Source organism: Haliotis rufescens, unplaced genomic scaffold (assembly GCF_023055435.1).
Source record: "Haliotis rufescens isolate VD_foot unplaced genomic scaffold, xgHalRufe1.0.p SCAF_4, whole genome shotgun sequence".
Lineage (NCBI taxonomy): Eukaryota > Metazoa > Mollusca > Gastropoda > Lepetellida > Haliotidae > Haliotis > Haliotis rufescens.
In genome coordinates, this window is record NW_025964112.1 from 9352515 (window position 1) to 9378205 (window position 25691).

The 25691-nt window shown below is 39.5% G+C and overlaps 1 protein-coding gene across 1 annotated transcript; it reads right to left on the minus strand.

Moving 5' to 3' along the window:
- On the minus strand, positions 1 to 24941 carry LOC124135818 (fibril-forming collagen alpha chain-like). Its single transcript, XM_046501414.2, has 52 exons — positions 24552 to 24941; positions 20624 to 20755; positions 19963 to 19985; positions 19688 to 19717; positions 19451 to 19504; positions 19003 to 19071; positions 18385 to 18483; positions 17872 to 17916; positions 17361 to 17414; positions 16894 to 16947; positions 16692 to 16745; positions 16362 to 16415; positions 15880 to 15933; positions 15241 to 15438; positions 14711 to 14854; positions 14347 to 14445; positions 14060 to 14167; positions 13798 to 13851; positions 12474 to 12581; positions 11823 to 11867; positions 11536 to 11589; positions 11234 to 11332; positions 10802 to 10909; positions 10389 to 10442; positions 9883 to 9981; positions 9517 to 9615; positions 9221 to 9274; positions 9000 to 9053; positions 8598 to 8813; positions 8295 to 8348; positions 8053 to 8106; positions 7732 to 7893; positions 7407 to 7514; positions 7087 to 7194; positions 6791 to 6898; positions 6562 to 6669; positions 6212 to 6265; positions 5826 to 5879; positions 5460 to 5513; positions 5102 to 5155; positions 4853 to 4906; positions 4455 to 4526; positions 3994 to 4029; positions 3643 to 3678; positions 3316 to 3390; positions 2867 to 2884; positions 2623 to 2640; positions 2289 to 2421; positions 1830 to 1939; positions 1563 to 1646; positions 854 to 1075; positions 1 to 580 (listed from the first exon to the last, which is right to left on the minus strand). Exons 1-52 carry the CDS (start codon positions 24625 to 24627, stop codon positions 428 to 430), a joined length of 4320 nt encoding a protein of 1439 aa, XP_046357370.1. The 5' UTR covers positions 24628 to 24941; the 3' UTR covers positions 1 to 427.
- Between the last annotated feature and the right edge of the window lie 750 nt (positions 24942 to 25691).

Here is a 25691-nt window from a genome sequence, read left to right on the forward strand (position 1 = left end):
TTATTTTTATCTTTTTATTTCCCACTTCAGCTGAATGCCGACATTTTTGGACGGATTTATTAGACAGAGGTAGTAAACAGGCCGCGTTGAAACAACATGCATTCAGCATAGGTTGTGTCCCCTGACTTGATCCCTTGAACACTAGATGTAGGTAATGGCAGTTATGTAGCGTTGATCACATATGCTTTTTTAGTAAATCACAGTTTCTTAACATCCGCCTACTATTCTCCTCCGCCGCGGCACCGATGTTCCCTTCTCAAATGTCGAAAACAAATAATAACAAAATTGGTCCATGAGGTTAACAGAATGATATCTGGAAGGAACTTGAGTTTTATTAGATGAATGTTGAAATTATTTCTATAATTGTCTATATCTGTCATGAAATATGAGAAGACGTGTGCGGATGAATATAGAACTAGTCATCGGCTCAGCTGAAGCAAGCGGGCCCTATTTGAATACCAAATTCTTGATCTTCTCCACCGACATCATAAAGTCCTACATCGATAATTGGCATTCTTTCTACGCGTTGTCCACGGCCGCGGACTTCTATTATTGTTTCTCCAAATTTCCCGTTGCTTGTCTGAAAGAAATTATTATATATTGATAAAACTAGTACAAACATACCATATGTTCATGTGATTTGAAACATAACAGAAGTCCAGGTTTTATGATGATAGAATAAATGTATAATTTTGTAAGTGAACACTGGAAGAAGATTCTTCAGGTTCATAAAACCTCTTTGGATACCACAAAACGTAAACTTGGACCAACATGAGATCAAGAAGAGGACCAAAGTTGACAAATGCTTTTAACAACCAAATTGCTTTAAGTTTTAAGTTATGAACAAACGTACCATGCATGTATCTGACTTTACTCTAAATCTGTATGGTTTCTTGGCAACTGGTCCCATGATTTCCTCGTCGAAGCTGCCGAGCCTTATAGCCTTCCTGATGTTGCCTGGGGTTTGGTCGGCGATGATGACGGTGTTCTTACAGCTGAATACGATATCCTGGCGAGCACGGCTGCTCATTTGGTGGAGGTACTTAACTTGAGACTGGTGGACGCCATAGTTGAACTACAAGAGAAATCCAGTAATCATTTGTTGCATCACAAGATGCACACAACAATACGTAGGCTGTGAACATCATGACATATGTCCTTGTCTGCTTTAGAAAAAGGATGCGTAGGCTCAAAATGATTATCAGCTAGTTAACCATGCATTATCATGAACTTACTACAAGGGACAACAGATCATCAGTTCGAGATGAGGATGTGTCTGAAATTTTATAAGTCTATCCTTCAAATGTACTTTCAGGAGGAAAGGTCTGCATGTTTTATGTCAAACTGCCACGCACACGCCAAGCCGGACCATAATCCAGATTGTTGCAGATGTTATTCAGAGGGGTTGTATTTGAAGGATATACCAGAATACGAATGCTGTTCTGGGGGAATCATTAGATCACGAAAACATGTAATCGATAAAGATGAATTGAATACTACAAATCATATAACTCTTAGAAGTTGTTGACGAAAGTGACCTTGTGTATTATGCGAGTACTTACAAAGCCACTTTCATCGAAAGTCTCTGCGAACCACACGTGGGCTTCTGGGTTCTCCTTCCTGGTGAACCATTGTTGGCTCTCATACTGCAAAAAGAAATAAGAATAAAGAAACGACAATACGCATACATTTATTGTTGAATACAACTTAACAGGTAGTGAAGGAGTACAAATACACGCTAGTAAAATTTCATCTTGGGCCTTATAAAACATGACGAGCATAATGATCTTAAAGAGTGTAAGCGTTGATTCATTGATAAAATCTCTTACCCCAGTTTGGATTGGGTGTAAGCAAGTCTCGGTCCTTTTTCCGTTGAAGAGACATTCAGCTTCAAAGGAATCACTGATACCACCACCATTAGGATCAATGAAGTACCAACCTGAATAAAGAGCAAAGTGTGAGATTGCCAGATTAAACATATTCCCAACATTGGTATTGCAGATCGATTACATGGAAACCATCCGAAATATATCGCTTTTAGAACCTTGTGCCGGTATTGTATACTTACATTTCATATTCTTATACTCTTAAAAACAAACTACCGCGTCCCCTAAATCCAGGTCACAGGTTACGTCAAAGGTCATGCCTATTTATCGGTCTCGGCCAGTTTTGTGATACATTATCCTCTGATTCACCTTCAGATTATTGTATAATGGTAGTGACAAAACAGAGTACTTCGTATCTACATGCATTAAAATAGAAGACCCTCGATTGTCATGAACACGCACCATCAGTGATCTCGGGGTTGTTCTTGAACAGGTCATGGCAGGTACGACCAGGGGCGTCCTTGGTTCCAGTGGGGTCCCTCAGCTTCTTGATCTCCTCCTCAACATCCTTCAGGGCCTTGATGGCGTTACGTGCCTGCACGAAAACAGTACACAATGAGAAGTGCACTCTACTATTTAACACCCACTTGATATCATATTGAATTGAATACTGAAGTTTTCGAATCGTAAAGATCTTTTTAACAATGGCACTTCATTCTGCAGTTTAAGTCTTTTTAAATGTTTTCTTTAAAATATCAAGCAATGCCTGAAACAACAAAATAAAAGAACAACCTACCTCCTCAGTTTCACCCTCCTAAAAATAAAGAAAACTAAATGACAATTCAAGTCATATAGGAAAATAATTTTCTTTAGACTATCATTTGTTAAACGAAACCTTTAAAATGAGTGTTCTATTATATTGCTACAGCATCAAGTGATGGAACAGGTTTATCAAACATAATACTTGGATGCAATTTTTTAATGTATATATTGTCTCAAAATCTCAACGGATCTAGAATTGTTATTACACATCAACTTACCGCAGATGGTACGTCACCCTGGAAACAGAAAGGATAATACGATAAAAAAAGTTTGATGAATTACACAATTCTTTGCTGTTATTCCTACTGTCATTTATCATTTTAAACCCCTGCGTGCACATTCAGTGAATCTAACTTATAGCACTAAAACGTCATATCCGTTTAATGTTTTTGTATCCTCTGACACAATCTTCTACAACCGCCGTGATATTGCTAAAAGCGGCGTAAAACCCTACTCACTCACTCAGAGTCAGCATGTGTCATTATGGATATCTATAAACAAAATGATAATCATGGTAATGGTCATGTTTAAACGGGAAGGTGAAATAGATCTCTTCCTTCTGGATATGATAATATAACCATGTACCATTGTGTAAACTTGGATTCAGGGATAAATTAGAGTTGTCAGGAAACAGATCTGGAACTAAGTGACGATATCAAATACCCACCATGTAGCCAGGTCCCTTGGATCCAGTGGCCCAGCCGGTCATAGCACGGCCGTACACGCTCTCTCCTGGGGGTCCCTATAACAGACAGGCGTTAGCTTGTAAATGTAACTACGTCTAAACGACACAGTCATTAGCCTTTGATCAAGTTAGTACTTAGTCATTATTCTTTGATTTGAGATTTTAAACGTTGGGGATAGCATCTAAACATATGCGTCTTGTGGATATAAGGATGTTCTATTTTTTATATATGTAACAATACAGAAAACGTTACCATATATATATTTATGTATGTTCTATTATATTATATATATGTATTTTGTAACTTACGGGGGGTCCTGGATTTCCGGGAAGACCGGCGGATCCCTGTGATGAGAAGAAAGGACGTCAGTATTAACACACAAATGTATAACACAGAGATAGAAGCTTGTTACAGAAAGAACCTTAGCTTTGACACACAAATATATAACACGATTATGGAAGCTTGTGACAAAGAGAACCCTTGCATTAACATCATAAGCACGAATCGATGACACCTATATTTGTACTCTTCCTATACAATTCGATCTACTTGTGAAGTGTTAATAACAAAATATCACGGGATAGAATTGTTTGAAATCAGTCCAATCTGCCGATGATCAACGCAGAATAAAACTCATGTAGTTTCACAAACATACATACCCTTCTTCCATCTTCTCCAGCGGGTCCACGGGGGCCCTGTCGTACGGAATATATAATAGATTAGCAAGCAAACATAAAACAAAATTGTTTACAAATTACAAGTTCACGGAAAATGCACACATTAACATAAACAAATAAGATTTAAGCATAAAGATAAACAGAATTCCTTCTTCGTGAACTTTCATGATGCTGTGCGCTATTACAATGAATGTTACAATGGATATGTATGCCAATCCAATAATTAATTTTTCATCATTTCTTCAGAGTGTACTCAATTTACAAAGCAAGCAGTTGGGTAATTGAAATACTTTGGAAACAGAATATTTAATTTAGGGAACGCTTGTCTTCGGACGACTTCGGGCGAGGATATCTAATAAGTGTTTGAGAAAAGTGGTTGAGTGAAATATAGGCAGGTAACACAACTTGAAATCAATATATTTGATCTTGTATGGGGTACTTACGGGGGCACCACGTGGGCCACCGGGTCCGTCCTCTCCTGCTGGTCCTGGTTGTCCACGGGTACCGTCGTTACCCTACAAAACAAAGGAAAGATAAAATAGAACCAATTCTTTACGACTACAAACATATACATGACACCCGTGAAGATCCGAGTTGGGATTGATCTTCAGCAACCAATGCTACTCGTAAGAGGCGAATAACGGGATCGTGTTGGTTTCATATAAATCGTGTCCCGATTGCGTGGATCTATGTTCACGATGTCAATCACTCAATTGTCTGTTTGTGACTTGATTATTTACAGACAGCCGTCATATAGCTAGAATATTTCTGTGTGCAGCTTTAAAGAATAAACGAACAAACAAAAAAACTCAGTCGTATGAATTTAATAAATAATACATACCCTCTCTCCAGCTGGTCCACGAGGTCCTAATGCACCATTCTCTCCAATTGGACCCTGTAAACGACAAATGATAATATGTAAAAAGCATTCGAGTTACTTGAAAGTACTTCACTATTAGATGTTTTTCAATACAAATAGAAGTAGACAAACATATATACACTGTTACATTGTATTCATGTTCATTGGTGGATTATAGCAGGCAGGGTGTTGCCATTTAATGAATGATGATAATCACATAGTTCTACAAACCTCGGGTCCGGGTAATCCAGGAAGTCCCATGTAGCCTGGGTCTCCCTTGTCTCCCTACAACATTATAAGAGAAAGACAGTTTGATATCTACCCTCACTATTTATCTTAGTGAAATAAAATTACATTAGTTGATACTAAATGATTTATAATATAAAAGTTCGTAAATCAGGGTAGATTTTACATTAATTTGTAAGTATAAGTATGTAAATACATTAGAACATTTACTTAATTGTTGTAATTTAATTAAATTAAATAAAAATAATAAAAATTAAATTTATTTAAATAAAAATTAAATTTGTATTATTTGTAACTTTTAAACGTCTGTTATCCTTCCCGATGTTTTTCTTGTGCCACTTACATTTTTGCCAGCATCTCCCTCCTCTCCATCAACTCCTTGCTCTCCTTGAACTCCCTGAAACACATGGGCTTATACTGACTCCATGGTAGTCATTATTTGTCAGGGTTTCTTTTACACTTCTCATGTTTAAATAAATATCAGATCGGTGATAACATGTTAGCAAAATTCAGCGACACCCGCTTGTGCGGAACGATTGGGACGTCTTCATACATATGATTTGTAAATGCGTAAAAACTGGGATATATTATTTACATCTATACATTCTGGATGATTAACATTAAACGGCAATGTGAAACAGACAATAACAAGTATGTTTAAATTTTATCGTCCACACCAAACCAATTAAAACATAGTATCATTACTTACGGGAGAACCTCTCAATCCCTGTGGTCCACGGGGTCCAAGTGGTCCAATTGCTCCCTGCGTAAAGAATCATACATGTTAAAATGTCGCGTGTATTTACCACAAAGATACAATATATGACCAGACGGGATATTTCGTCAAGAGCAAATCAAATCAGTGAAGGTCTTTTCGATTTTTGACAAACAATGATATGTTATTGATATGAATTAATAACATTTTCGACGCTTAACAGAGGAAATCTATGTACAGGCACGTGATATTAAAGATAATAAGATACATATCTCCGTTTGACACTTGTGTCCATTTCCAAGTAATGTTGATTCTGTAATATATTTATCAATATTTTCACTGCCTATTCTGTAAAATTTAAAGGTATAAAACGGCCTTACCCTTTCTCCTCGTACACCGGCCTCGCCTACTGGTCCACTAGGTCCGGCTGGACCCTGTAACGGATTGTTATGAATGTTAAAAATAGCCATAGAATAACCAAAATTACATGTGAATATTAAGTCATTTAGTTCCGCGAATAATTTTATTATTTATAACAAACCATCTGATGCATGCATCGCCAATGTTCGGATAATTCCTCTTTCATATTTGGTGATGTGATCGGATTTGACAAACACAATAGAAAAATTACCTCTTCCTATCAACGGGTTACTGCGGGCATTGTTGATGGTTTCATAAACCAAATGCGACCATACCGTGCGCCAGAAGTGGACGAATTAAAATTACTCACCTGAAGTCCTGGTAGGCCTGAGGGTCCAACTCGTCCGGCATCTCCAATAATTCCAGCCTCGCCTTGACGCCCTGGAAGACCAGCGGCACCATCAGCTCCGGGAGCTCCCTGATCAAGATTAACACTAACTTATTAACGATCATATATGCTTGGTCAAGACGAATAACGCAAATGGAAGTTACTAAATTTATCAAGGCTTTACATTTGAGGGTCATTAACTGCTACATACAGAGGGTCCTGTTGGTCCGTTGGAGCCGGGACCTCCAACTGGTCCAGGTGGTCCAGGTTTTCCTGGAAGTCCATCGCTTCCACGACGTCCATTGGCTCCACGAGCTCCCTGTGGATGAAGTGAATGGTTTTATTTTGTGATGTTATACGGGAATAGTATGAAATGCTTTCCACTTCAGGCAAAAATATACATTCGCAATAGACAGAAAAAGCCTTTACGGTATGCATAACGGACCCTCACATAGGTCTTATTGATTTATATGGTTTTAATAGGTTTCGACTGGTGATACTACTTACATTAGGTCCTTGGGGTCCTCCGGGTCCAGTCTCACCAGGTGGTCCAGGCATACCTGGCTCACCGCGCTCTCCTGAGGCACCTTGAGGACCAGTTGGTCCAGATGATCCCTGTTATGTGTAAGTAGCATAAGTTTATTTAGGTATTTCCTTGAGAATTAGTGACGCGCTGTCTTCTAAAAGACTAATTGTGCCCCCGTGGGAAATCCGGGGTAGAATAGTGTTATTTAAAGCAAACGTTTGCGGATAGGGAAACCAAAAGAGGATTTTTTAAAAGCCAACTGAATTTGAAAAATAAAACATGATTGTTTATGTCTACTCACAGGTGAACCATCCTCTCCACGGTTACCCTTCTGTCCTGGGTTTCCAGACTGTCCGGGAGCACCATTTTTGCCAGCCTGTCCCATGTTGCCAGTGGATCCACGTGCTCCCTGTAAGACAAGTACGTCTCAGATTAGTGTTCCTAATTGTGAAATAGAGGGCGTAATTATTCTTAAGTTGTTTGTTTACAGCACCAGTGCATGACAAACGTGCGTTGGTTTTCGTTTCAGTTGAATGAACCAACCTGTTCTTTGTGTATTCAGATTGATCTTTTTCACAAGCAGTGAACACAATAAGTACACGTGTATGTTACCCCTTCACACTGACCTTGATACCAGGAGTGCCAGCAGGTCCAGCGGGTCCGGGGAGACCTTGTTGACCTGAGAGACCCTGGGATCCTGGGGCTCCGGGGGCACCTGGCTCACCGGGGATTCCAGCCACTCCCTGTTCTCCTCGGGGACCCTTGCGGCCTTGAATACCAGGAACACCCTAGTGGAATGTACATGGGAACTGTGAAATAGTTGGCACAGACAAATACATTTTAAGGGCAAACTCTCGATTTTTCTAAGATATCGTACACGAAAAGGACTATATTACAAGGTTATAACGCGGATATATGGTGGAAAAGTAGTATATCCGGGTACTCACAGATGGCCCTTGACTTCCGGGTTCACCAGCAGCGCCACCGTCACCTTGCTCTCCCTAAAATGTAATGAATGATGTTTTAGTCAACATGAACCTATATACTGACACATTTAGAGTGCTGTGGATGCAGTAGAATTCACATTACAATTGCTGCTTCACACAACGGGAATTGTACGACAAACAAATTTATTAAATTTGCTGAACAGATCTTATGATGAAGTTTAGGGTTAGAAAAACAACAGTACCTTAGATCCAGGCAGACCTGCCTCTCCCTTATTACCTGCACCTCCGGAGGCACCCTGGAGAAGATTGACAAGAATAATATTATCAAATAGGAATAATAATATTGACAAGAATAATATTATCAAATTTATGCACATAATAATTCCACAAATCACTGCTCATGCCGAGTGCCATAATTACTCCTTTCAACGGTGAAGAATTGCCCCAAACAATTAAATTGTCAAATGATTGATAACCCACATCAAAATCATGTTTTTCTTTTGGAAATGTATACTTGAATAACCATGGGAAAGGTTTTGACTCACAGGAAGACCTGGGTATCCGGGCTCTCCATCGGGACCACCATTTCCGCGTTCTCCAGAGGCACCAGGGGGTCCGGACTGTCCACGGAAGCCAGGGTCACCGGGTTGTCCCTTCTCAGCAGGGGGACCGGCAAGACCAGGGGGGCCAGGCTCTCCAGGAGGACCTGAAAGACCGGGGCGGCCAGTATTTCCATCAGGGCCTGGGGGTCCTGCGTCACCCTAAAGAACAAAAACAGTTCTATGGGTAAAATCGAGGTAACGTTTTATATTCATTGAGCTAAAGTTATAGACTCATCATCAATGTACACATATTAGCCACACTTAAGCCTATAACAGTCAATATTAGGGTTTAAGAAAAGGATGGACAAGTTAGCAAGTATCAATCAAGAGATAGAAGCTACTTACATCATCTCCCTTTCCTCCCATCTCTCCAGCGGGACCGCGCTCTCCTGGCATACCCTGAAAACATCGGTATATGTATAATGAAACACTCAGTTTCGTTTAATGATTCATATCATTTGAAAATACACATTGTCCATCATATCAACGACATGAAGGATTTACCAACAAGACTGGAAAACGTAACCTTCGGATCGACTTTGAATCCAAGAACTCGCTGTACTCACCATGGGTCCCTGAGGACCTAGGTCACCCTGGATACCAATCTCTCCGGGAATACCCTGAAAAGGAAATATTTGAATAAAGATTCTGCATCTGTGAGATTTTAAAGCACAACCTTATCGCCAACTACCCCTTCTCTAGAAAACGGTTATACTAAATCCCCAGTAAACGGCCCGAAGGTATAAATAAAATATTCCCCAAATTGCAACTGTCTTACCTAGAAAACGTAATTATTTTTAGCACCGTATTTGTAACTTTAATATATATACTGCCACTTAAGGCACTTGGGGCAGCAACCTACTCTCTCGCCATCATTTCCAGCGGGTCCAACTTGACCGGGTGATCCGGGCTCGCCAACAGGTCCCATGGGTCCGCGTTCACCGGGGAAACCACGCTCTCCCTATGACACACAGGAAAAAGAGATGTGTTCAGAAGTACAGATCAATCTGTGTGAAACTAATAGCATTAACACTCAAGGCAATGACAAATTCCAGTACAAATTCCTTTATTCAATTTATTGTTCAGTATCGTCCGACACCCTGGAATACAAACACGATTCGCTCATTCGATGGATAAAAACAATGGAAGTAGGATTGTTTTAAAATGAAATTTGTGCACAGTTTCTTTTTATATATTTCTTCTTACAATCATTTTGTGCTATAATCACCCTGTTTCCAGTGCGTCCGGCTTGTCCGGGTCCTCCGGGTGTACCGGGCTCTCCCTCTGTTCCAGCCTCTCCGGGGGGTCCGGGAAGACCTGGGGCACCCTGAAGTGATCAAATGTTTCAATGTGCATATCTTACTTCACAAATGTACGTCTAAGGCGCCGCGATTCGCTGTGCAGAGTTGCGTCCCTTGGGCACGCCAGAAACCTATGATTGTGGGTTCGAATCCCGGTTCGCCCCGATTATGTTTCTAGGTTTGTCAGCACCATACCCGTGCTCGTGGGTTTCACCGAAGTGGTAAACGTCTGAGACCTGCATCACTTCGGGCTTTCCTCCCACATTAAGCTGACACGCCGCGATATAACTGGAATAATGTTAAAAGCGACGTTAAAACCTAACTCACTCACTCACAAATGTATGATAAAGTATACACGATTATCAAAGCGATAAACTGTCCGTTTAAAAATCCCCTCATCGATATAAAGCGATACATCATGCTATGTACCAACCTGGAATCCAGGTCCTCCGGGGGGTCCCTCAGCGCCTCTGGGGCCGGGCTCTCCCTAAAAAAGCAAAAGAAATATGATTCATAATCACAATATTGAAAACCACGTTCAGATTTTTACGACAATAACATTGAAATAGTAACCTGTCAAAGTAAATGAATTAGCATTGTGTCTTATATTGACAACATGTACATATGTATTCTCATTTATAAATACGCCTGTGAGATAGAAGATGATAGATATGGTCCTGCAAGTATTAAATGAACATCTGTTAGTTGTAGAACTTATATACGTGTATGGGCAAATAGTAGTTTGCGTATCTGTGTACAACATCTGTTTAATTTCGAAGCTGTATCGATGCAGGTATGATTCCCTCAGCAATTACATTAAGCCAGACAATCACTCCTCAGTCGTACCTCGGGTCCAGGAGCTCCCTGGGGTCCCATTTCACCAGTTGGTCCGTTATCTCCGGGGGGTCCACGAGGTCCTTGTTGTCCAGGGTTACCAGACTTGCCGTTGTTTCCCTGAAGTATACAGAAAGTAATCAGCATCACAATAACGTTGCGGAAATCTTCATTTGAAAATCTAAAAAAATAAGCTTGGATTGTACCATTTTTGACTACACAACATACAACACTTTATTTTGAGGAACAAATGCGGTTAAAATACTTTTTTGCTGCAGAAAAAAACAGATTTATGATATTTACAAAAGTGAAACCATTAAATTGCGCTGAGGTTAAAAAATCCCACTTTGCTGGAAAGCTTGGAAATAGAAATGCAAGAGTCCATCGATATCACTGGCATTGGCAGATTCGCATATCTATAGTAGTTGCATAGAGGACACTAACTCTCTCTCCAGTTGGGCCTTGAGCGCCCTGCTGTCCTGGGGAACCGGAGGGGCCAGGGGCACCCATCTCCCCGGGGCGTCCATCATTACCAGATGGACCCTGAAATAGGATAATACATATTACTATTTAGGATAATAAATGATTATTCATAATATTATTAACTATCGTTTTAACAGTAATTGAGTTTTATATGTAATAAAAGTGTATAGAATAACAATAATAGACATATCAAAACCATCCTCATAAGAGGTCCTGTATGGTATTTAATTAAAGTGTATTATATTTTATCTCTCATTACTTACAGAAGGTCCAGGTGGTCCAGATTTTCCATCAGGTCCAGCTGGTCCCACTGCACCCTGAAAAAGGAAAAAAATAATACATGAATTACTGCTAGATACATGATTCCTAAATTATGTGATGCGGTTACCTTTCGTTAATATATATTCCTAATTATTGTATAGTCGTTACATTTGGTGGGTTCCCGAGGAAAACATATTGTGTGAGATACTTTTACAGTTAACACTTTGCCACCAGAATATGTGTGATCAACAATGAAGGTATAGGTGAAGTTGTATACAAATGTTCGTACCGCCTCACCAGGGGGTCCGGGGGGACCTGGGCGTCCAGCCTCTCCCTAGAAGTAGATAAAACATACTCTGCAGATGTCATATATTAGACGATAACATAAAAACAACACATATCTTGAACATATACATGTATTATGAAACCCTTCATTGCAATGGTGATTACTTTCTATAAACATAGGTAAAACGTTTGCTACGATGGTGCGAGATAAGGGCTTTTGACTACATGTACGTATTTGGCAAGATACATGTGTCAGGGAATTGTCAAAAGACATGGCTATAATTAAAAAATCTATAATTATGGATTTAGTTGGTTGGTTGGTTTGTTGTTTTACGCCGCACTCAGCATAATTCCAACTATATGACCGCAGTATGGACCAGATAATCCAGTGATTGACATCATGAGTATCGATCCACGCAATTGGTTACCGGGGTCAGAGTAAGAATAAGGATAAGGTTAAGGGTCAACTAATGATAACACATATACTACCTTTACATCAATGAAATACTACGTTTTACGTAAGAACCAAATAGTTAAAACACATGGGAGATACGAGGAGATGCAATTCAATGACTTGTGTGATGGTCCATTTGGTTTCGCGGATAGTATGATAATACATCATAGTGTAGTTAACTACATGTGTATAGACAGTTACCATAGAGCCTGTCTGTCCCCTCTCTCCACGGGCACCGGAATCTCCATCTTCTCCCTTGGGTCCGGCGTTACCTGGACTTCCAGGACTTCCACGTGCACCGGGAAGACCCTAGGTTCAACACAGATAATGAAACAATGCACCTTGAAGGACAGACATGGTATTACATCTCATTTACCTTAATCAGTATTGGAGATTATATTTAACTGATACTATCGCTCGATTATTCATAGATACTACTGCCTAAATATATTGATTTTATAAAACTACGGTATCTACTTCAACGTTTGTCGTTTTGGTCACTTATGAAGTGATCTCGTTTCTCTGTAAGGTAGTTTATATATGTCTCACATGAAAAGGTATCGCTAATAAAAACATCTTCTTGTGTAAACGTTCTTTCTTAATGTGCACATTACAACAGTAGCTTCTCCCCTGACTTACCCTCTCTCCACTTTCTAAATGTGCACATTACAACAGTAGCTTCTCCCTCCGACCTACCCTCTCTCCACTTTCTAAATGTGCACATTACAACAATAGCTTCTCCCCGACTTACCCTCTCTCCACTTTCTTAATGTGCACATTACAATAGGAGCTTCTCCCCGACCAACCCTCTCCTCACTTTCTAAATGTGCACATTACAACAATTGCTTCTCCCCGACCTACCCTCTCTCCACTTTCTAAATGTGCACATTACAACAGTAGCTTCTCCCCGACTTACCCTCTCTCCACTTTCTAAATGTGCATATTACAACAATAGCTTCTCCCCGACCTACCCTCACTCCACTTTCTCAATGTGCACATTACAACAATAGCTTCTCCCCGACCTACCCTCTCTCCACTTTCTCAATGTGCACATTACAACAATAGCTTCTCCCCCGACCTACCCTCTCTCCACTTTCAAATGTGCACAATACAACAATAGCTTCTCCCCCGACTTACCCTCTCTCCACTTTCTAAGTGTGCACATTACAACAGTAGCTTCTCCCCCAACTTACCCTCTCTCCACTTTCTAAATGTGCACACTACAACAATAGCTTCTCCCCGACCTACCCTCACTCCACTTTCTAAATGTGCACATTACAACAATAGCTTCTCCCCAACTTACCGTCTCTCCACTTTCTAAATGTACACATTACAACAATAGCTTCTCCCCCAACTTACCCTCTCTCCACTTTCTAAATGTGCACACTACAACAATAGCTTCTCCCCGACCTACCCTCACTCCACTTTCTAAATGTGCACATTACAACAATAGCTTCTCCCCAACTTACCGTCTCTCCACTTTCTAAATGTACACATTACAACAATAGCTTCTCCCCCAACTTACCCTCTCTCCACTGAGTCCCTGGGGTCCGGCGGCACCAGCACCACCACGGCCACCCTGCAGCACAACAACATGGTAAGATTAAACTAAACGGAATCATTATGCAAAAGGGTTTTTCATGACCTTAACCATACTTTCAGTCAGAATGTACTGAGGATATTATAAACAAAACTTGGATATTTTGAGGGAAGCATAAGCAGAACACTTTTTCTGTCTCGTGCATATTCGATTATAAACCTGATAAAACAGTGATCCATGTACATACCCGTCTTCCCTGGGTTCCAGGGGGTCCGGGTTGTCCTCTGTCGCCAGGGGTACCTGGGGAACCCTTCAGACCTTGTTCGCCTTTGTATCCACCTTGACCGGGGGATCCCTGTACAAATGGTTAAGAAAAGGTTATATTCACCTTTTCAAGTTATGAGGTATCTGACTACTTTAATTTAAAAAATAATCGCTTTATTTACAAGTGTCCCTCATTGCATCCAACTCAAAATGAAAATGACATATGCAAGTTTCAGCTAATGTCTAATTTGATGGATAGTGAAAACATACAGCAGCGCCCTTAAGACCAGGCAATCCGGGGCTTCCCAAGAGTCCGGGGGGTCCACGGGGTCCAGGGAATCCTGGAGATCCGGCTGCTCCTGGATCACCCTGGAGTGAAAATAGAAATATGATCGCACATGTTTAAAAATATTATTGGCGATTACATAAATTTCTCTCGGGTCGATTCGGGTTGACACATAAAACTGAATGGTTGCAATGCAAAATAATTTAAGTCATATTTGGGTTTCTGCTTAAGATCGATGGCATGATAGTACATATCTACTTCAGAACATGTGGTTACTTTCATACATACGTTACAAAATATATTTATTCACAAAAGATTAGATGTTTCTTCGATCCCAAAGATACTCACACCAGTACCCTTCTCGCCATCGCTTCCTGATTGTCCTGGAGGTCCGTTCAGTCCATCCTCTCCGTCAGCTCCAGGCATACCGTTCTCTCCACGAGGACCCTGGGGTCCAACTCCTCCCTTGGGTCCCTTAGCACCAGCGTCACCCTGAGAAATGAACGTTCTGTGTTAGTATAATCAAATAACATGATGTTATTTCAAAGAAGTAATATATATGAATAATTATTTTCGTATTAACATTGAAAATATTTGTTCAACTGGAGTGGGGATTGCGCCCTTGATTGCGATTCCTTCTCCGTATTGTGAATACATTTTGGTCTGTCATTTCTAAATTTAGCCAGCTCCTATGTTAACTAAGGAATGAAAACTTAGGTTATAGCTGCCCAGTCATTAAATGCACATTGTTCAGGAAGAAATAATGAATCTTTTCCCTTATAGATATGCCTGTATATATATGTACCTTATTGTTTATATTTGCTGAACAGCAAAATAAAAAAAGTGTAAAGAGGTTATAGAAAGAAACTGTTTCTTACCTTAGCTCCAATCATTCCTGGAGATCCGGGAGGTCCGGATCCTCCCATAGCTCCTGGGGATCCAGGTTGTCCAGGCAGGCCATCAACACCACGAAGACCTGAAGGTCCAGAAGAACCATCCTGACCCCTCTCGCCAGACTGACCACGGGGGCCAACTGGACCAGGAGCTCCGGATGGACCTGGGGCACCGACGGCACCCTGAAGAAGAAACAAAGATCATGATTGACCTCAAGTTTCTTTCACTTGCAGATACAATGCTACAGACAAGCTGCTTTCTTGTAGGCTATACAGAGTTTTATCTGGTTTCGTCATGAAAATATTTAGAAGTTTTGTGATGTAGTCTTTGAAAGGCATTTAGAAGTGATACACATGAGGAAGAGAATATGTAGATGTCAACTTCTTTATTTTGAGGAACACAACGTTTCGGAGTGTATCCTTACTCCTTCATCAGTTGACATTCATAAATTCTCATCCTGATATACATGTATATCTATGACTTGATATATATATTTTTATGGCAAAGTTGTTGGCATGGTATGCAAGTCTCCTCACAGTTTTAGCAAAAGAAGAGATGATTGAAGCCTAAATTGTGTGCTTGAAGTAAATTGTATAAATGTATTTATGCAACGAAGTACTTACAGTCTCTCCTGAAATACCCTGCTCTCCGCGTTTTCCAGGGAAGCCAGAGAAACCCTGGAACGGACAGAGAAACACATATTATCTTAAACATGTCAAATACGTATTATCAGTAGGGAAACTGATAAGGAGGTATTAATTTCCAGAAAATACCTCCGACAAACGTTTGGAGGAAAATTCACGCATACTATTCAATCATGTACTTTGTTTATCACCATTACATCTTATCGGTGTGCTATGGCGAATAACTGAAGATGACATCATCAAATGTTCACGGCTCCACTGACTATTTTAAATTATGGCTTTAACACAATAGCAAGGTTGAACATGTGGCTGACAAATATTCGCCATGTTCAGGAATAATAGGAATAATAATAATAATAATAATAATAATAATAATAATAATAATAATAACAACAATAACAACTATCATTTATGCATTGATTCACATTGTGCGAATTTAGAAGTGTGTTCACAAGACTTACTCTGTGTCCCTTTCCACCAGGAAGTCCAGGCATGCCAGATGGTCCAGGTGGTCCCTGAAGAAGTAATCAGATGACCTATATATATATGTGACCTTTGTGCCATATATAATGTCATAGCACGGCTATCATCTCAACAAAGGCCTAAATGCAAGGTCTTCGAAAAATAAAACCAAATTTTTGTTTCAATTTAATCTTATGTCATGTCATATTTGATGCTAAAACTGTAGCAAACACCTACAACAGCCATAAATGTAATTATGCATGATATCAGTTGTTTTTTGTTTTTTTTTAAAAGAAATGTACAATACAAATTCCAAGTTTCTACTTTACCCTAGCGCCAGGGACACCAGGAGCTCCTGCTTCACCATTACGTCCACTGTCACCCTGAAATCACGACAATAAACTATAGTTGTTCGTCCAAGTGAAACTGGTGACAACAAAGGAAACATCAGTAACTTGCTTTACGGGCCTCTATTGCAAATGAATGTCAAACGAAATGTGCATGTAACATTGTATTTGGGTGTGCTCTCACCTCAGGTCCGCTTGGTCCAGGTGGTCCAGGCTGTCCACGACTTCCGGGGGCTCCCTATAACAAGTAGAGAACAATTTCCAACATACGAGTTTGTCTGGACAGACATACCTATATATTTTCCATATTAAACCAAAATTTGCTCTTCATATGAACTGTGCATGATCGTTTAAAAACACATCCATGTTAAATCTGAGGATAGTCAAATCACTCGGTTCATAGATTGGAATTAATTCTGAATATTCCATTATGAATTTAAACCTTAAAACCTAATATGTATTAGTTTGTAGTTTATTTATATAGCTTTGATTTGATTTATTTACTATCAGTTAAAATCAGTTGATTTATTACTTATTCACAACTAGGCAACAAATGGAATTAATAACAGATGCGTATATGAATAAACCCAAGACTTCTCGGGAACTTCAAGTGTAAAGTACGTTAACTAGGTTGTGACCGTAGGTACTTACTTGTGGTCCGCTGTCTCCAGATTCACCTCTGATTCCACGGCCTCCTTGGGGTCCCTGAAATTCAGGTGAGACGTTCATGATTTTTGCACTTACATAGCGATGTGCATGCACGTGTATGTGTGAATGTGTGTGTGTGTGTGTGACTGCTTGTACCAGTCCGGACTATTGCCGATTTCATAGTGCCAGTCCACTGAGATACCATGCCGCAGTTTTACATGAAAACCCTACCCAAACACAGTACACTGACTCCGAGCCGACCAGCCAGGCAGGGTAACAACAAGTACCATCTTTGTTAACGTCTTTTGGTATGACACGGCCGGGGATCGAATCCCCGACCTTCTCCTGTGAGACGCTCCAACACTAGACCACGGAAACAGTACTTAAATTCAGCACAATTAAAGTAATATAGTAAGTAACCGCAATGTAAAAGTTTTCGAGCAGTTTTGTACAACTGGAAATGAACTACACATTCTACTGTTGTAACAGCTGTTAATTTTATACCAGAACTTACGGGTGGTCCTGGAGATCCACTCAATCCACGTGGTCCAATGGGTCCCTGAAGTCAAAAGTATCAAAGTAATAAAATAGTTATCTGAAATATAATAATTTTTCCAAGATGCAGTTGTTATTATTTGATTTATTATAGGTATGTCCATAGAAGTAAACAGAAGATTACACAAGACAAAGAACAGAAAACAGGTATTTAAATCTCCTTATAGTTCTTATACTGGCATACTTTCTGGGAAGAGATCACCTCAGCAGTACCAACAGGTGGGTATCACAAGGGAATGAAAGATACCCTTTTAAACTTTCTCTTGAACTTTGAGGTGTGTAATTTTAACACTAGATACACCTGATTTGCAACATTTTAAAACGATTATTCAGTCGATACGTATGTCAACATTGATGTGTAAAAGAATACTAACCAAAATCACGAAGTGAAAAGAGTATCTCTAATCTACATTCCACAGAATATTTTTCAAGTTGTTTATTGCTATTTACTCTGGTGTAGTTTCCTACTTACAACTTGAGCTTGAAGATACTGAGGTCCGTAGGCAGCTCCCCCACCAGCTTTGTTGGAGAACCTGCTGGCGTAGTAACGGCGGTAAGCCTGGTCAGCTGACTGAGGGAAAACGATAGGGGGTCACATGAAACGTCCATCGTACACGTACAGTTTTAAATGTTGCACACGTAAGTTAACGCATTCTGTTGCATTAAATGGCTACTCGCTACCTCGTTTTATACTATAGTTCATTTAGTATGTCGAGTGTCTTTTCAAAGCGGGTCATATTATATCATTTGGAATCGGGTCATATCATATCATTTGGAATCGGGTCATATCATATCATTTGGTATCGGGTCATATCATATCTTTGGTGTCGGGTCATATCATATCATTTGGTGTCGGGTCATATCATATCATTTGGTATCGGGTCATATCATATCATTTGGTATCGGGTCATATCATATCATTTGGTATCGGGTCATATCATATCATTTGGTATCGGGTCATATCATATCATCTGGTGACGGGTCATATCATATCATTTGGTACAAGGTAGTGTTGTGTCTCCACAATACCCGATTCATCACAGTAGAATAGAGAATCTAGACGTAGTTAGAGAGAGAGAGAGAGACTTACCATCTCGCTCTGTCCTGGGGAGCCAGGGGGTCCGGGGACACCATTAGTTCCATCAGGACCGGAATCTCCCTGGGGGTAAGATTAATAGCTACTTGAAGCTGGGATATAGTCTAGCTGTCAATTTACCACCGAAAGACGGAAAAGACTATAAAAAGAAAAATTGAGGTTCTTTGAACGAAGAGCAAGTATTTTGTTCGGAATTCATGACGGTAGGGCAAAGCACGTTCACCAATTTTGTAAACAACTAGTGTCCTCATTTAAACTTTTCGTGAGTTTATTGGAATTTATTGATCCTATTGTGTGTACTATAGTTCTTTTTTCACCACTGACGCATTATTTTTTCAAATGTATTTCACGTTTGTTTGTAGGAAATATTCCTGCCATGTCTAAAGAAAACAGTCAGATTAAGGTTTGCATTTTCAGAAAGGAGTTTCCAACTAATACTCACAGCCTCTCCCTTTGGACCTTGTGGGCCTCGTTCTCCATCCTCACCAGGCAGGCCCTGAAATAGCAATGACAAATATCTAATCCATGCATACAACAAACAAACACAACAACTACTTACATTATTGTTACTTAACATTGAAAGTGCCTTAAAGTTTTGAATTTATCACTAAAACTGAACGCAGAGAATAAGGACCACGAGTCATCTTTTCGGTTATAATTAGAGGTGATGATGACTTACGGTGACGGCAGCCATTACCCTCATCTTTTTCTGCAAAGGAAAAAAAACCACCATAAAATATCAACGCTATCACGGAAACAAACGTGACAAGTGAAATCTTCAAAGTGAAAAAACCCACCAGATAATATTTAGATAAGATTGAATTATTATTTTGCTGCTTGAAGCATGTTTACATATAGGTGAATAAACGTCCTTATAACGTTAGTCTGTCACAACGTATTTATTTTGACGTTATATGTTGTGAAGCCTAAGTTTAGTGTTTTATATAAACCTACCTCCTCTGCGGTGAGGGCGGAGGCTGAAAGAGTGAAAACATTAAACATTAAAACACATTTTATACGTGCACCATCCCAAACATATACATCGCATTTTATACGTACACCATCCCTATGTAGCCCTACCGAGGATTTTAAACTGAGCTTAGAAAAATAAACTAGATCATAGTATTACTAACTTAAAAAACTGCATGAGCAACGACTTCATATTCAATAATTGAATGTATAGCGGTATCTGTAACTATGATATACTGTTTGGAAGGGTACACTCGTTTTAATACATTTAAGTTTAAGTTTCAGTTGATTGTATGAAAGAACTACGGGGACATGTTGATGAATTTACAGAAACAAATACATAGTTATTGTTAGGACTAATATATATGTTGCAATGTAAACCAGGAACTCCACACAATATCTGAGAGTTATTTTTTCAACATAGTTATATCAATAACGTCAGTATACATCGTCACGGAAACACATTCTTAAAAGATTATTCTCAGCACAAGAACTTCACACATGCGCAGGACACAAGATTTTAGCATCGGCACCTGATTTTAACCAGTCTTAAACTCTTCTAATGTGTCATTGACCATCACATCTGTATGTGAAATAATGGTATAGGGGACAAAATATACCATCAGCTGAAGTTCGTTGTACTTACCGTAACCGTCACAGTCGGCAAGGAAGGAACAGAGAGCCTCGCCATTGTCGCAAAGACATTCAAAACATTTGTCCTCATTATTTGGCAGCCATACTGCTCCGTTCTCGTACTGAATTCCTAGATATGTGCACCCTGCAAATAAATGGATGTACGTTAGTTGCAAATATAAGAGATAACCGAGTGCTGTGGGAGAGAATCAAGAGCAAGTTGAACTGGGTAAATTATTTCTTGAACAAAGCGACATTTGACCAAAACTATTGTTATACTTCCTACGGGATTCTGCGAATGTATTACACTGGCAGTGTCAAGGTCAGGTAAAAATGGCAAAAGGTTCCAGAAAGCAATATATTATATTGGAGTTTGTTAAGTCTTGTAATGTAGGAGCTACGGCAGTACGACGTTGGGGTTAATATTGCTTCGAGGAAAGGACCTCAGTCCAGGCTTCACAAACTTTATGTGAATTTTGTAAATAAAAAAAAAAGTGTTTCTATTGTTTTGAACACTTAGTTATTAGCAGTATTTTTTCTTCAACAAAATAAACGTTAACAGTTAACCGCCTGGTCCCATCACAGCGCGTCACAACTTTAGTGGGACGGCCTCAGTTAAGAAAGTTATCAAGCAAGGTATCAGGTTTGCTGAGATTCTTGTAAGAGGCAGTAGGGTCGGTCGGGTAGCCTAGTGGTTATAGCGTTCGCTCGTCACGCTAAAGACCCGGGTTCGATTCCCGACATGGGTACAATGTGTGAATCCCATTTCTTGTGTCCCCGCCGTGATATTGCTGGAATATTGCTAAAAGCGGCGTAAAACTATACTCACGATCTCTGTGTGTAAGAGGCAGTGGCATTACACACAATGAGACTCTTGTGTTCCCTAACCTTGCAGAAACTCCACCAAAATAAGAGAATATTGCCGAAAATGACAATACAATTCATTTTTAGAATGATTGTTTGAAAAGAGGGCATGTTGTGAAGTAGGTTTCGACACCGATGAATGCATGCTTCAATACGATAATAAATGTAAGCCATTTCTGTCATTATGGTCAATACCAATCACTATTTATCACCCGTTATCGTTAGTATGGCTATGGAGGGGTCATTTAACTGCAAATGATCAAGGAATGTTTGATTATCACGAAAGTGTTCAAGAGAGACACCAACAATTCAGACGTTGCATCGTGTTTTAATATAAATCTTAATTACAGATATTGACACCTATAACCCTAAATGTTGATATAGCAAATGGAATATCGAAAGCTGAAAACCAATCGACAAATCTATTTTTAAGATTTAGTCTTGTTGAATTCGTAATTCTCTTTGGCCTCAACAAGTGAACTTTGCTTTGCATGTCCCACATATTTGTACAAGGTGACTTGTATGTGCGATTGTTCAGCCAATGTTAAACGAAATGCATCCCATGTGAATGGAATTGTATTGTTGTATACAGAAGCATGTGTGATTGCAACCACATGTGGAGCTCTGACTTCAATTTGCATGTCTGGCCAGGAGTTAGGGAGTGGCAGGAATGTGGGTGGTGATAGAATTCTGGTTAAGTGTCTTAATGAGGGGTTAATATTCAAATAAGATTTTACTTTCTGCATACAGATGCGTATGTTCAAAATCTTATTCGTATGCTTAAATGTACTAGTATTACTCACAGTTTAATTCACTGACGAAGGTATCTCATGTTAAACTAAAATACGCGCATAATGAAATCTGAGACCATATTCCATTGAATGTATTTGTGATCAGGTACTTGTTACTTAATATGTTTTTACTACGAAAAGCTTTGTAATGCATGGGAGATAATGGTCAACGCAGGAGAAGCTGAACTTGTATGGCAAATTAAAAGAATGAACATAATGAATAAGTAAGTATGGTTTCACACCCCTGTCAATATTCCAGCAATAGTATGGCTGGGGACGCCACACATATTGCATGGGGGAATCGAACCCGGGTCTTTTGTGTTACGAGCGAATGTTTTAACCTCTTGGCTATCCGATCACCGGAATGTAGGTAGCCTATAATAGGCGGTTTGTAAGTGAGTGACTGGTGTTCTTTGACGTAAGTGAGTTAACCCCTCCATCACTGCACATGGATCAGACAAACCATTGGCTGATGGTGTGAGCAATGATCTACGTCGATTGTTTAACGATGCCAAATGCCAGACAATGGTTTGGAGATTGTCTTCTTTTGCACCAAACAAAGTCACCAGATTCTCAATTAGCTCGTTTCTTGGGGCAAGGGGGATGTTTCAGCTCTTGAATCAGAACGAGATCCATAGTCATCTTTTTTATGACATTTTGCTTTCTAAATATGAATATCGATTGATATGAATATACATAGATGAAAATCAGTTGACGATGACAGGCAAATCTAGCTATCCCAATTCAGATAGCATGTGGTGCAGAATGATGATACCAAATACCATTCTACCCAAATACCCTAGCAAATGACTAACATGACATGTTTATTGCAAAACACGAAGTCACATAAACATATCGTACCCACAAAGGTTATCAAAGCATACCTGTTTGGCATTAAAAACAGATGACCATTGTTGTATAGCAAAACAAACATCTTCCCTGAACACAAATCACGAAACAATTCGTAGGTATTTGTTTCACAGAGGGAATTGCTCTATGCTAACTTCTCAGTCATTTCTTTCGGCATGAACAGCAAAATGTGACAAAAGCGGTGAAAGATTGAATAAAAAGTAATCCACGGTTGAAATTTCGTTATATCAGAAAAAGGTTCACATAAGCGATGACGTTGATAATATATAACCTTTTGTTGGATATTGGTAATGCGTTGGGTTGGTGTTCAACCAGGGTTGACTTGGACGGGTTGACAGAGTTGACCTAGTTGATGGAGTTGCATATTTAGACAGTAGAATATGACTTTTACAAGACGTAGGCTATATAAATTTACATATATATTAAGTACACATTTGTTTTCAAATTAATCCAGCAGTGAAGAAACATTTTAGAGCTGTATGATCACAATTTGGTTCCGCAGTTAAGAAAGTGATATTCAATACCATATACCCCCAACCCTTACCGCGAGGAAAGCTCAGTAGCTAGCTTCAGAGCAAGAGGTAATTTGTATGAACACTCTATTTTAAAATAATGTCAAAAGAAATTAAAGCGATTGATGTCGTTATTTATTGGTAAACTGTCTTGTATAATATATCTGAGATATAATATCTGTTGTTGATATATAAATTGTAAATTATGATTACATATACATAAAAAGTAATGCTGTAATCAAGATAATATGTAATGCATATAAGTGCTGAGATGACGAAACAGGTGTAGAGGTTATCAATACCAATGCAACTGAGAACAGACTCATCAACTTCCAAGTTGAGATTCGCTGACAAAGAATTCCACGTTTACAATTGCTGACGTGGTGATACGTGGCAGCCATGTTGCTGACCCAGGCTGACCTAGATTTGGTGCCAAATGTCACGTGACATAATAATCTGTCATTGGTCGCCGTTCAGCCATGCATGTCCGATCAACAGGTGGACATTACCGTCACGAAAAAAATACAAAGATATAACAATAATTATTTCACCAAAATGTATCTCAGCGTAAAGGAAAGTGTGAATACATTTAGACACATTTCTTAATAACATCACACTTTCCATATCGCAGTCGCCATGCATGCACCATGGAACAAAGTAATAAAGGCATCAAACTGACAAATACGACAATACGCATGTTATATATATCATGTATATTATCATTTTGGATATGGAAAATGATGTGAAAATTCATCGGCATTGTACATGTGAATGTCATAATGTTTCAATCACATAAACACTGTCGCATTGTCACATACACAAATACACAGAGAATCAGAAACATATGTTAGCATCAAACTCAAAAACATGATACAATGTCAAATGAATGATATAATGCTCCTACCTCGATCTTTCTCCGGGGCGGCTGCGACTGTAACAACCAGAAGTACCACTACACAGACACACTCCTGAAGGCGCATGGTTACGCCAATCTATAGTCCCTTCCCACACGTAAAACTGTTAAACCATCCAAACTAATAAATAGGTGGAATTGGTTGCTTTCTTTGGGTAAGAAGCCGAAACGGCTTCTTTTTAACTAGGAAGAGCCGAGCTAGCAAGCGTTACCGCCTGCAACAACGGGTTCCTAGGACAATTTATAATTTCTGGCGTGCAGCCTTCCAGGACTGCGACCAGAGTCTTTTGAATATGCTCGAGTTTTAATATACCCTAAGAAAAAAGTTAACCAATCAGGACTCCAGGATACGTCGAGCTCTGACCCCCAAACTGACTATGAGCCAGGCCTGCCTCCCTTTTTGAAAGCTCCGTGCAGTGTACCTCTCAGCGTTGTAACCCTACCCCCCTCGTTAAGTGCCCGGTTCCAAATGCTTGTACAGTCAGCTGGCGAGCTCATCAATTTCAACCATTGGAGCCTTTGACCTCTCTCTGACCACCATTTTAACACAAAACCAAGAGCAAAAGATGGATGCATTTCATTTTCGTACTTTTAACTCTTTGCGAAATATCAGTGCAACAAATTGTGATGTTTTTAAATACATTACTTGCATGCTAATTTAATCAAGTATTTTATCTAGGCGTTCATTGTTGAGTAAGCAACGCATATTAAAAGACATTATCATATTATTGTCCATATTAAGCTCGGTTTTGAAAACAAAAACTACCATATCGGAATCAGATAAATATATTTACATGATATACTGTAAATTGTGTAAGTATCGTGTGAGGTTTTAATGAAAATATGTGCCAAAGTGATGCAAAAGAACGTGGTTTGTTGACCTAATAAAATGTACTAACATCAAACAAAATCGTGAGGGTACAAAAAAGTATGTCACGTTTTGACTGACAGGTAAGCAAATGTTCGGCCATTAACCCCTGCGCGTTATTTTCCCTTACAGATGTGTTGGATCTGCTGAGTCGTCAATTTTTCACCATTTGTGATAATTTGACACCACTACAAGAATCTCAGTTATCACTGTCAGCATTGCAGATAAAGTTAGTGTAAACGGAGAACACATGATCCCCGGTC

Excerpts from the sequence above, each read along its gene's own strand:
- LOC124135818 (XM_046501414.2), bottom strand. The coding sequence starts at position 24,627 with ATGCGCCTTCAGGAGTGTGTCTGTGTAGTGGTACTTCTGGTTGTTACA. Across the intron at positions 20,756-24,551 it reads CGCCCCGGAGAAAGATCGAG|GGTGCACATATCTAGGAATT; the intron begins GTAGGAGCATTA and ends ATTTATTTGCAG. Across the intron at positions 3,679-3,993 it reads CTGGAGAAGATGGAAGAAGG|GGATCCGCCGGTCTTCCCGG; the intron begins GTATGTATGTTT and ends TTCTCATCACAG.